This window comes from Salvelinus alpinus, chromosome 12 (assembly GCF_045679555.1).
Source record: "Salvelinus alpinus chromosome 12, SLU_Salpinus.1, whole genome shotgun sequence".
Classification (NCBI taxonomy): Eukaryota; Metazoa; Chordata; class Actinopteri; order Salmoniformes; family Salmonidae; genus Salvelinus; species Salvelinus alpinus.
In genome coordinates, this window is record NC_092097.1 from 15,081,430 (window position 1) to 15,094,322 (window position 12,893).

Sequence of the window (12,893 nt, forward strand, 5' to 3'; positions counted from 1 at the left end):
TGTAAACATATTCAACAATGGCAACAACTTTGGTTAAAGGACTTTAAAAAATCGAATATCTGAGATAATTATAGATTTATGTTATAGATTTTATCTCACGTTTGTCTTTGGTTCTTATCAGAGGGCAACGCGAAGTAAAACCTATTCCTGGCAGTGCGCACAACCCCAATTCGAAACAAATTTCCTCCTTTTTTGCCCACATTTATTCACCTGGTTATTGACTTGAACAATTTGTACTGAAGTTTCTTTCAATGGACGTTACATTTTTTGGGGGAAATTCCAGAGATTTAAATCTTGCATTCATTGAGGTTCACACAATCCCACCCCAGTGCAGAAAGCTGCTAGAAGCCTGGCGCCTTGGCAAGTGCTTCAACGACGGCGCAAATTACATGAAGGTGAATGAAGCCAATTAACCATTGATTGAAGACGACTTGAAATGAAAGACCCGCAGCCACTGAAACAGTTCCTCCACCAGAGGGTGGTCAGTCATATGATGTTATATATGGGCCGACACAATGATTTCTGGAATCCTGCTAGAGTTCTATCAGCTCTCACTGTTCCAAGGTGTCACCATCGTCACCATGCCATGATTAATCAAGATTGTATATCATATCATAGATTTGATCTTACTTTGATAAATACATTCATCATTTGATATCATTATCACAATATCTATAAAAGAAGGGGCTATCAGAGTATCAAATAGGAAAGATCTTATCTTTTCCAATAGGAAAGATAAAATAAGACAGCAAAGGTATGTTATGGTGTTTCAAGCACTTGCAACAGTAGAACAAATATTTGTTGTTCTGTTTTTTATATTTAGAATAACAATGACAAATTGGAGAACTACAACAACAAAAAATCAAAGATGGCAGTGAAACATTTTAATCACATATTTATGTTATTTTTTGTATCGCAATAAAATATCTTATAAACAAAGCTCTGTGAATATGGCTGTTGCTAAGATGTGCCCTTCTCTTCCAGGGCCTGTGTAAGACGCATATCTTGTATTTATCAGATGAAGCACTGACATTAGCCTTGCTTAAGAGTTCTTTACACACAAATATGTTGGGGTGTGTCAGGGTTTTATGGCAGTTGGGGTGTGGTACCAGCCTATAATTTGTGATTGACCATTATTGAGTAAATATTTCATTAGTAATCATTTAAATGATTTGTGTAATAATCCCAGTTTTTACTGTTATAACAGTGTAGATGCCCTAGACAATTTTTCTCTGACAGCGCACACTTCATGTACACAGAGACACAGCATGTCTGAGAGTTAGCAAGAGAGAAGGGGGGGGGCACAGTAGTCCCGGGTGTATACCAGTGTCTGAGAATGGCTCAGCAGCCTCTGCGTGGTAAAGATAAGACTACTGCATACAAAGAAGACTGTTTCTTAGGAATTGGAGGTTTGACCTCAATGGCCACCCGCTGTGTCCCCTGCACCCCCCATCATCATGGTATAACCAATTCTATTATGATAAAATTGCTGAACTGTATAATTTAGGTTATAATTTTTCAGTTTCAGATATATTTATGTGTGTGTGTGTGTGTTTTACTGCACATGCCAGTGCAAAGACAGAGATGTATATTTGTGTGTGTAAATGTTTTTTTTGTTTTTTTCCTCATACACATGTGTATTAGGAGTGGCATGGCTTTGCAGGGTGCTTTTATTCCTCTGTGTTTGCTGGGTGACAGTGTAATTCCTGGCCTCCCCCTTTCATCTTGATAACCTCTTATCAGAGACAAGCAGCTCGCTGACAGATTGCCACCAGCCACATCCCTCGCCACCGCTCTCCACCACTCTCCTTTCCTCACACAAACCCAGCTGTACACAGTCAGGAGGACCTCAGCCTCTCTCTCTCATCTTCATTGTTTCTCCCTTTCTTTGAGTGAGCCATAAGGCTGAAAATGATCTCTACGACTTTGGATGTAATGCTTCATTCATCAATCAATACTGTATATTTCCTCAGTATTGTTCGAATTTGAATGTTGTGCATTTGAATGCTCTCTTTCACCATTATAGGAACAGGGACTATACAGCAGTTGTTCAGGTAAAGTCTGTTCTACTTCAAAAAAACAGTTACAGGCAGTGAGCTACAGTAGGACGTGTTTCTTGTGCAATTAAAAGGTTCACTTCTCTCCAACTCTCTCCTAATTTCCCTGAAAACTGTAAATGAACAAAGGAGGAGGAAAGTGGGGGATGCTTTGACTACCAAATGACTGTGACAGAGTGAGGCCTGTCTGAAGCCTACCTGTGTCCAGACCATATCTCTCTCCATGATTGCAGCACCTCTCCCGATTTGCATTACTGTCCTCCACTCTAAGCTGTGCAGAACCACAGAGAAATGTATTCTTTGCATTTTTCATTTGCTTTGTTTAAATGCCCGTCTCTCCTTTTTCCATGTGTGTCTGGTCTTATCAGCGTTGTATGCATATCCATCAACAGACAAAAACAGTCCCTGCTGTAAGCTGGCTACATGACTCAATAAAGATTGTAATTCAGGAGCAAATACTGAGAAGAGATTCCAAAGCGCAAAAGTCTAATGGAGGCAGTGAAATTCTGACTTGGACATCTTACTAGTCTAAGATATTGGTCTAGATATAACTGAAACAAGTCACATTAATACACACCTGTCATTTTAATACCCGTCAACTCCCCATTTTTATACAACAGTTCCATCACATAAATCGTATACAAATAATGTTAAAAAGTTCATGTTTACCATTCCTGTCAATAACATAGAGGTAAATAATGATTGTAAGGAGTTTCTGGGTATATATTTACTGACAATTTGTAGTTGTGACTGACTATAGTGAGTCTACCCAAGCAGACAAATTAGATGTCTCTTGGTATAGCAGGACCAGGAGGTGTGTCTTTCAAAAGAGTTCTTCCTAACCCCTCCCATCGCTCCCTTTCTAACGTTAACCTCAGTCATTTTTTCGAGGGGTACAAGACCTCAGTTATTCTTCTGGCGATTTGCCCACACAGACATAGATCCAGACACTGGAACCTCAGGGCAGTGTGTTCTCTCAATCTCTCACCTAGCTGGGTATCCTGTACTGCTGCCATACTCTACTCTCCTTTGACATCCACTCCTCACAAGGACCTCAGGTAGGTGCAGCGTTTCTGTCACATTACAGTGCCACTGTACACTCTTACAAAGAAGGGTTCTAAAACGGTTCTTCGCCTGTCCCCATAGGTGAACCCTTTTTAATTCCATGTAGAACCCTTTTGGGTTCCATATATAACCCTTTTGGGTTCCATGTAGAACCACGTGTAGGAAGGGGTTATTCAAAGGGTTCTCCTCTGGGGACAGCTGAAGAACCCTTAAAGGTTCTAGTTCTAGCACCTTTTTTTCTAATAGTGTTCACAATATCAGCCTGAATGATAGTGGATGATCACAAGTGTAATGGTGTCTACCTGAAACCTGTGGAAGTTAGCCTTCTTTATTACTCCAGACCATTAGTTGTTTGATTGGCTGCAACCATATGTGAGAATGTAGTGGTGAATGACCTCTTTAGATCATTTTACATTTTGGTAACTACAACTGTAATCCTACAGTTATAGTCAATGACTAGATGGTTTAATTATTTCTACACAGACAAGTGTATACTTATCAACATGTGTTGTGGAGGAGTAATGGTGCATGGATGTGAATTTATCAAGCATTTTCATTTAATGAATAGACTTTTTAATTAGAAAAATGTTACTTTACAACTTTGACGTTATTAAGGAAATAGTTTTGTTGTTGTTGTTGCAGTGATAGCATTGATTTATTCTGCACTGTTTGTTATTAAGAGAAGTTCCATGACGGTGGTTTTCTATGGTCCGCTGTGTAGTAGTCAGCAGTAATTGTGCGACAACATATTTCTATTAATCAGATGAGATTAGGGTTGGTGTTCCGTCGTATCACTGGTGCTGGGTATATTTAGTATGACAATAATGTGCTCTATCTGATTTTCTCAGACTCTATCAGACCCTATCAGGCTCCTCTTTCCTCTTATCACAAGTTAATAAAGATATGGGTCAACATTGTCTCTACTACTAACAACATGCACTGTGTGTTCCAGAGCAGACACTACTTCTGTTATTTCCAGAGATGTATCATTTGTTTTGGTTAGAAGCACTCTCTGTTACATTATATAATCAATTAGCCACAACAGTGAATGTGATAATGACGTAGAAATAGGTGGGCAAACAACTGTGATCGCCGGTCATGGTGAAAAAAGTAACGCTTCCAATACTTTAAATGTTTTTTCCTGCAAAAAGTGTGGAAACTGTAGGGGGGGTTAACTGTGTTTATTTGCGTTTACCCTCCACTACACAATAAACTCATTTATACTAGGCTTATGCACTTTATATTATGCTAAATTGTCACTGAACTACATCAAATTATCTAGATGCTGAACATCTAGATTATTGCCATCTAATGAACTGTTTTCAATTTCATTATTACATTTGTATTTGCTTTCCTTAGAACTCACATTCTGTTTTGACATTTAACCTTTATTTAACTAGGAAAGTCAGTTAAGAAAAAATTCTTATTTACAATGATGGCCTACACCGGCCAAACCCGGACGACGCTGGGCCAATTGTGCGCCGCCCTATGGGACTCCCAATCACGGCCGGTTGTGATACAGCCTGGATTCAAACAAGGGTGTCTGTAGTGACAACCCTAGCACAGAGATGCAGTGCCTTAGGCCGCTGCGCCACTTGTGAGCCCTAAATAGGAATTCCTATAAAGGTCATTGGTTGTAAGCAAACGTTTGTTCACTGTTTGTAGTTACAGATAGGCCTATTTATTTTTAGGGTCTACTTTCAGCCACAGTCAAATGAGGATCCTTGAAAGGGAAGTTTGAAAACCTGCTGCTGTTGAGTGACCTTCATGTCTTGAAGTTACATGTGTTTCTTGAAAATGGCAGCCTCACAAAAAACAGTATTTGTAAACACTTCACATCAGCCTACTGAGATGCTGGTACTGTCTGGTTGTTGCTATAGCTCCTAATCAGCTTCCAACTAGGATCTATTCACTGTGACTCCCTAGGTTTCTCCTAATCCTTTCTGTTGTTTCAGAGTTAGTGGTTATCTCTGTAAGCATGGAGGATTCCTCTGAACAGTCTCACTGGGTGTCTCCGGCTCTGCTCAGCTCTGATCCCCTGGCCAGCTTCTCCTCAGAGCCTGGCTTACTATCTCCAGGAGAGGAGGGAGAGCCCTTCTTCTCCAACCCTGAGACTGACTTCACCAGCCTTCCCTCCTACTTCTCCAACCCCAGCCACAGCAGGGCTCCATCAGTCTACAGACAGAGCTCAGGTCAGAAGCGAGGAACATAACATAACATAACTTTAAAACATTTATGTTGACCTTTCATAGTGTAAATTAATATTGAATTTAAAATAATGCACAGTTTCTGTAATCAGGGACTCCCCTGACAACTGTTCCCTTCTACTGTTTCTCTCTCATACAGTTCGCCAGGTGTACTCCTCGCCCTCTCTCCTGAGCAACCTTCAATGGCTGGATGGCCCTGGGAGCCACTCTCTGACCTCTCCATACAACCCATCATCCTCTACCTGGACCAGCAACCCTTTCACTAAGACTCCTCTGCACCCATACACCCCAACCTCCCTTTATGCCTCCAGCGCCACATCCTCGTTCACCTCCAGAGATGGGTACTCCTCTCCAGGTAGGGATGGCAAGGAGAGTCCCAGGCTTCAGGAGGCCCTGAAGGCCGAGCGCTTGAGTACTTTGGGTGGAGGTGGTGGAAGCAGTTTTCTGAATCTGACTTCTGCTGCTGGGAGTGTGTGCACACCATCTCCCCACTCCCATTCACACATGCTGGGCCCCTACAGCTCGTACATGACCTCTCCACAGGACTACACAATGGCAGGCCTCTACTCCTCCCCAGGGGCATGGATGAGCCCCTCCTCCTACTCCCCCAAACTACGTAATAAGATGAGGCTGTCTCCACCAGGTGAGCATCATGCATCATATCCATGCTATCCCATCTAAGTAATTTTACTCTGTCCTCTGAACGTCCTGTGGGATTCCAGATAATTATTTGTGTGTCTGTGTTTGTGGCAGAGGCCAGAGAGTGTGTCAACTGTGGAGCCACTGCCACTCCTCTATGGCGTCGAGATGGAACAGGACACTACCTGTGTAACGCCTGTGGGCTTTACCACAAGATGAATGGCCAAAATCGTCCCCTGATCCGACCAAAGAAAAGACTGGTATGATATGGCATAAGGACCGGATAAGATATGATAATAATCAGTCGTAAATTCCATGGTGTTGACATGCCAATCAATTGATCGAAAAACACAATGAATCCAAATAAACATTGGAGTTCATCTTTAATCTACAGAATTGACTTATCTTTCTCTCTCTCTGTTTCAGATTGTCAGCAAGCGGGCCGGGACTCAATGTGCCAACTGTCACACCAGCACCACCACGCTGTGGAGACGGAACGCCAGGGGCGAGCCTGTGTGCAACGCCTGTGGACTCTACTTCAAGCTGCACAACGTGAGTCAATGAACAAGATACATTTACTGTTCTCAATTAGCTAGAGAACTACTATTACTATTTGTAGCTAACACTTCCTCGGTGATTGAAACAGTAAAACGCCACACAACCCCAAGCTACTGATTCTGAACCCAAGTCATTGAACATAAACTTGAACTGAAACTCTACATTTTAACCTCAATAGAGATGTTTTTATTTTTAAATCTACCTCCTGTAGTATAGTAGTATCAGGTTAATACTGGAGAAAGAGAATGTACTAATTTATGTATGTGAAATTAAGGCACACTTCTCTTTTGACAGGTCAACAGACCCCTTACTATGAAGAAAGATGGTATCCAAACACGAAACCGTAAAGCGTCCAACAAGAACAAGAAGGGCAAGAAGAGCGCCATGTTGGAGCAATACCCTGACCTTTCACAGGGTCCCCCCCTCGATGACCACGGCGGGCCCTACTCCCTGTGTCCAGGGTCACAGCTCTCCTACAGCCACACCCCTCACTTCCTCTCCCCACCCTCCGGCCTGCACCCGTCTGCCAGCCTGTCTTACACCCATCACCCAAACACTGGCATGGTGCCCACACTGGTGTGAAACAGACCTAGGCATATGCAGACCCATAAAGGCAACATACAGCACATACAGCACATACAGTACAGACACAAACTCGCCTACTGAGGAATAGCTTCTTTGTAGCAATGGATGCCTTGTACATAAATGCATTTATACTTTTTTCCTTCCAATTTTATGTGTGAAGTTGATCTTGTCTTAACACTGGACATAATACTGCACATTTTACAAGATCAAAAAAGAAAAACTTTATTGGAAGGATTTGATTGTATTTTGTTAAAGGCATATTCTATTTTTATGAAAACTAAAACTTTAAAAGTAAAGTTTAAACTTCCCACTGTAATCATTGATACGGGTAACACTGGTATGAACTTGTATCTGTATTTCGTAAATACGTACCGAATTCTGTGGACTAAAGTTACCATATCCCTTTTCAAATGTTTATGATTTTAGTTGAAGGTGAATGGGCATTAAAATGTGAATTGTTTTGTATTTGCTACATTTCTATATTTGTAATTTCTTACAAGCTCCTCATAAACAATAAAACATGAATGGTAAAATTAAGAAAACTGTTTCTGATTATTTACTATACAAATACCTGGGTTTGAGACACACGTTTATCGTTTTCAATGTGTAAATGGTATTTAAATTTTCTGCACTCTTTCAGGTGCTGTGGTGAGTCACTATAGTGGCATTGTACTTTCACTCACTGAGGTATAATGGTGTCTTTGTCCAGGCTCTGTTGGAGGTAAGGACTGACAGTGGAATTGTATTGGGAGCACCGGACATGCAAATCCTCAGTTTTCCATTAAGCAGCGGTAAAGTGACAAAACATTCAACTCAAGTGAGAAAGGTGTGCCAGGTTCTACATTTAGATTGATGTGGCATTACCTACCGTTAGGTCAACAAAAATCGACACACAAGCTGGTACACACACACACACAACTAAAAATAACTATATGAAGAAGTGTAATATTCTATATTTTATGGAGTCGTGGCTGAACAAGGACATGGATAATATACATATCGCTGGCTTTTCCATGCATCGTCAAGACTGGTCGGCAGCCTCGGGTACGATGAGGGGGAGGGGTGTGTCTCTTTGTTAAGAAAAGCTGATGCGAGATCTCTAATGTTAAGGAAGTCTCGAGTGGATGCTAAACTACAGGACTGTTTCGATAGCACAGACTGGAATATGTTCCGGGATTCATCCAATAACATTGAGGAGTTTACCACATCAGTTACCGGCTTCATTGATAAGTGCTTCGACAACATCGTACGTACATATCCCACCCAGAAGCCATGGATTACAGGCAACATCCGCACTGAGCTAACGGCTAGAGCTGCCGCTTTCATGCAAGACACTAATCCAGAAGCTTATAAGAAATCCTGCAACGACCTCTGACGAGCCATCAAACAGGCAAAGCATAAATACAGGACTAAGATCGAATCCTACTATGCCCGCTCTAATGCTCGTCGGATGTTGCAGGGCTTGCAAACTATCTCGGATTACAAAGGGAAACCCAGCCGCGAATTGCCCACTGACGAGCTTAATGCCTTCTATGCTCGCTCTGAGGCAAGCAACACTGAACCATGCATGAGAAAGCACCAGCTGTTCCAGACGACTTTGTGATCTTGCTCTCCGTTGCCAATGTGAGTAAGACCTTAAACAGGTTAACATTCACAAAGCCGCAGGGACAGATTACCAGGACGCGTACTCAGAACACGCGCTGACCAGCTGGCAAGTGTCTTCACTAACATTTTGTAAAACCTACATGTTTCAAGCAGACCACCATAGTCCCTGTGCCCCAGAACGCCAAGGTAACCTGTCTAAATGACTATCGCCGTAGCACTTACATCTGTTGCCATGAAATGCTTTGAAAGGCTGGTCATGGCTCATATCAACACCATCATCCCAGACACCCTAGACCCACACCAATTTGCATATCGCCCCACAAATCCACAGGTGACGCAATCTTTATTGCACTCCACACTGCCCTCTCCCACACGGACAAGAGGAACACATATGTGAGAATGCTGTTCATCGACTACAGCTTAGCGTTCAACACTATAGTGCCCTCAAAGATCATCACTAATCTCAGGACCCTGGGACTGAACACCTCCCTTTGTAACTCGATGCCGGACCCCCTCACGGGCCGCCTCTAGGTTATGAGAGTAGGCATCAACACATCTGCCATGCTGACCCTCAACATGGGGGCCCCTCAGGGTTAATGTGCTTAGTCCCCTACTGTTCTCCATCTTCAACACCATCATTACGTTTTCTGACGACTTGACGGTGGTAGGCCTGATCACCGATGACGAAGAGACAGCCTATAGGGAGGTCAGTGACCTGGAAATGTGGTACCAGGGGCTGTAGTGGAGCAGGTTGAGAGCTTCAAGTTCTTCAGTGTCCACATCACTAAGGAATTAACATGGTCCACAAACACCAACACAGTCGTGAAGAAGGCATAACAACGCCTCTTCCCCCACAGGAGGCTGGAAAGATTTGCCATGGGCCTCAGATTCTCAAAACGTTATACAGCTGCACCACTGAGAGCATCTTGACTGGCTGCATCACCGCTTGATATGGCAACTGCTTGGCATTTGACTGCAAGACGCTACAGAGGGTAGTGCATAAGGCCAAGTACATCACTGGGGCCGAGCTCCCTGCCATCCAGGACCTCTATACCAGGTGGTGTCATAGGAAGGCCTTAAAAATGGTTAAACACTCCAGCCACCCAAGACTATTCTCTCTGCTACCGCACAGCAAGCCGTACCGATGCACCAACATTGGAACCAACAGCACCCTGAACAGCTTCTATCCCTATGCCATGAGACTACTAAATAGTTAACCAAATAGCTACCCGGACTATCTGCATTGACACTTTTTGCACTCTTTTGACTCATCACATAAGTTGCTGATACTGTTTATTATCTATCCTATTGCCTAGTCATTTTACCCCTACCTATATGTACAGTGCATACAGACCCCTTGACTTTTTCCACTTTGTTATGTTATTATTATTTTTATTTTTTTACCTCATCAATCTACACACAATACCCCATAATGACAAAGCAAAAACAGGTTTTAAGAAATGTTTGCTAATTTATATATTTTTGAAAATATGATATTTCAGTTACATAAGTACTCAGACCCTTTACTCAGTACTTTGTTGAAGCACTTTTGGCAGCGATTACAGCCTTGAGTATTCTTGGGTATGAAGCTACAAGTTTGGTACACCTGTATTTGGGGAGTTTCTCCCATTCTTCTCTGCAGATCCGCTCAAGCTCTGTCAGGTTGGATGGGGAGTGCCGCTGGACAGCTATTTTCAGGTCTCTCCAGAGATGTTCGATCGGGTTCAAGTCCAGGCTCTGGCTGGGCCACTCAAGGACATTCAGAGACTTTTCCCGATCCACTCCTGTGTTTTCTTGGCTGTGTGCTTAGGGTCGTTGTCCTGTTGGAAGGTGAACCTTCGCCCCAGCCTGAGGTGAACATTTCGCCCCAGTCTGGAGTAGGTTTTCATCAAGGATCTCTCTGTACATTGCTCCGTTCATCTTTGCCTCAATCCTGATTAGTCTCCCAGTCCCTGCCGCTGAAAAACATCCCAAAGCATGATGCTGCCACCACCATGCTTCACCGTAGGGATGATGCCAGGTTTCCTCCAGACGAGACGCTAGGGCATTCAGGCCAAAGACATCAATCTTGGTTTCATCAGACCAGAGATTCTTGTTTCTCATGGTCAGAGTCCTTTAGGTGCCTTTTGGCAAACTCCAAGTAGGCTGTCGTGCCTTTTACTGAGGAGTGTCTTGGTGGAGTGCTGCAGAGATGGTTCTCCTTCTTGAAGGTTCTCCCATCTCCACAGAGGAATTCTGGAGCTCTGTCAGAGTGACCATCGGGTTCTTGGTCACCTCCCTGACCAAGGCCCTTCTCCCCTGATTGCTCAGTTTGGCTTGATTGATGGAGTGCTGACCGGGCGGTCAGGTCTAGGAAGAGTCTTGGTGATTCCAAACTTCTTCCATTTAAGAATGATGTACACTTCCTAAGATCTGTGCCTCGACACAATCCTGTCTCGGAGCTCTACGGAAAATTCCTTTGACCTCATGGCTTGGTTTTTGCTCTGATATGCACTGTCAACTGTGGGACCTTAAATAGACAGGTGTGTGCCTTTCCAAATCATGTCCAATCAATTGAATTTACCACAGGGGGACTCCAGTCAAGTTGTAGAAACATCTCAAGGATGATCAATGGAAACAGGATGCACCTGAGCTCAATTTTGAGTCTCATAGAAAAGGGTCTGAATACTTGTGAAAATAAGGTATTTTTGTTTTTTATTTTTAATACATTTTCAAAAAATGGAATGCAAAAAGGTAATGTATAAACAACAATCATAATGTGCTTTGTAATGAATCAGGGACAAATATGATATTAAAGTTGTATATACTGATTAAAATTTCCTTACAGATGTAGCCAAAGGCAAAATCAATATCATGTGCTAATATCTAACTGTAAGTTGCTCTGGATAAAAGTGTCTGCTAAATGACTCAAATGTAAAACCTTTTTTTTTGTAACATAGCTGAACTAGACTAAATTATACATATTGGTATGGACAAGTATAGCCCAATATAATGTAGAAGTTGTGACCTCGAAAGTGTATTTTTCAGTCCGTGGTGGGGAGTAGGGTTGGGGTTGTTCAGTACAGTGGCTGTCTGACTACTGATACCTTATCATTGAAGCCACACACTGTAAACCACCCACCTGCTGCCAAAAGCCACTCATACACACTCCCCCCGCAGTTACTCACTCAGAGGCTCTGCAGAGCACACAGGTACTAAGCCCAATGCCCATGCATGCTGAGGACTGATCTAACAATAAACAGACTAATCAATCTAAACAGACCAATCAATTGAGCAATAATGATTATTACAGTAATAATGATCAAATGATAATATAAAGCTAATAAATGGTAGTATGATAGCAGTCACTTTTAAATCAAAAACTAAATCAAGCTATTCATGAGGCATGACCATAAAGAAGGCTACAGTTGTGAGCACCTCTCTGCATAGAAGTTTTCTTACTTCACTATTGCTGTATATTTCTTGCACTTCACACTACATGTCATGCTTTCAACCTACACAAGCTGTGGACACAAATCCACACACATAGATTCAATGGACCAGATCTAGATGTAAACATTAATTTGCATAGTTGTGTCTTTATTTATGCAACATCCTGTTTCAGCCTTGTCAACACACCACCCTGTTGCAAGAAGAACCAGTGAACATCTGGACATGCCACCTAGGCTCAAGCTTACATCCACTTTCATTATGAGAGGGGTCATAATCATCTTTAGCCTGCTTTTACATATCCAAAAAACGAACTTCATACAGTATGACTTCCAGGACTCTGATGTCCTGGGCTCTCTGACCATAGTGTCAAGATCATGTATAGCAGCGTTGGGCTCAATTCAGAATTGAATTGAGAATGCCTCATAAATTCTAATTAAATGATTGAATTTGAATTGAAGTAGTCAACAGGATACAGAATTGCAATTTTAATTTGAATAAAAGGAAATTGAATTTAATTCAGTGAAATTCAATTCAATTCAAATGCCTCTTCTAGGTGTAGTCTATACAAATATACACATTGTACATAAAACATCAAACATGTCGTTATATACAGCACCAGTCAAAGGTTTGGACACACCTACACATTCAAGGGTTTTTCTTAATTCTCACTATTTTCTAGAATAACGTAGAATAATACTGAAGACATCAAAACTATTAAATAACATATATGGAATCATGTAGTATG

At 42.1% G+C, this 12,893-nt stretch overlaps 1 protein-coding gene across 1 annotated transcript; it reads left to right on the forward strand.

Moving 5' to 3' along the window:
• The first annotated feature begins 1,852 nt into the window (after nucleotides 1-1,852).
• On the forward strand, nucleotides 1,853-7,653 carry LOC139536550 (GATA-binding factor 2-like). Its single transcript, XM_071337163.1, has 7 exons — nucleotides 1,853-2,054; nucleotides 2,993-3,115; nucleotides 5,078-5,314; nucleotides 5,469-5,972; nucleotides 6,083-6,228; nucleotides 6,395-6,520; nucleotides 6,821-7,653. The coding sequence occupies exons 3-7, from the start codon at nucleotides 5,101-5,103 to the stop codon at nucleotides 7,106-7,108; spliced, it is 1,278 nt and encodes a 425-aa protein (XP_071193264.1). The 5' UTR covers nucleotides 1,853-2,054; nucleotides 2,993-3,115; nucleotides 5,078-5,100; the 3' UTR covers nucleotides 7,109-7,653.
• Nucleotides 7,654-12,893: the final 5,240 nt, after the last annotated feature.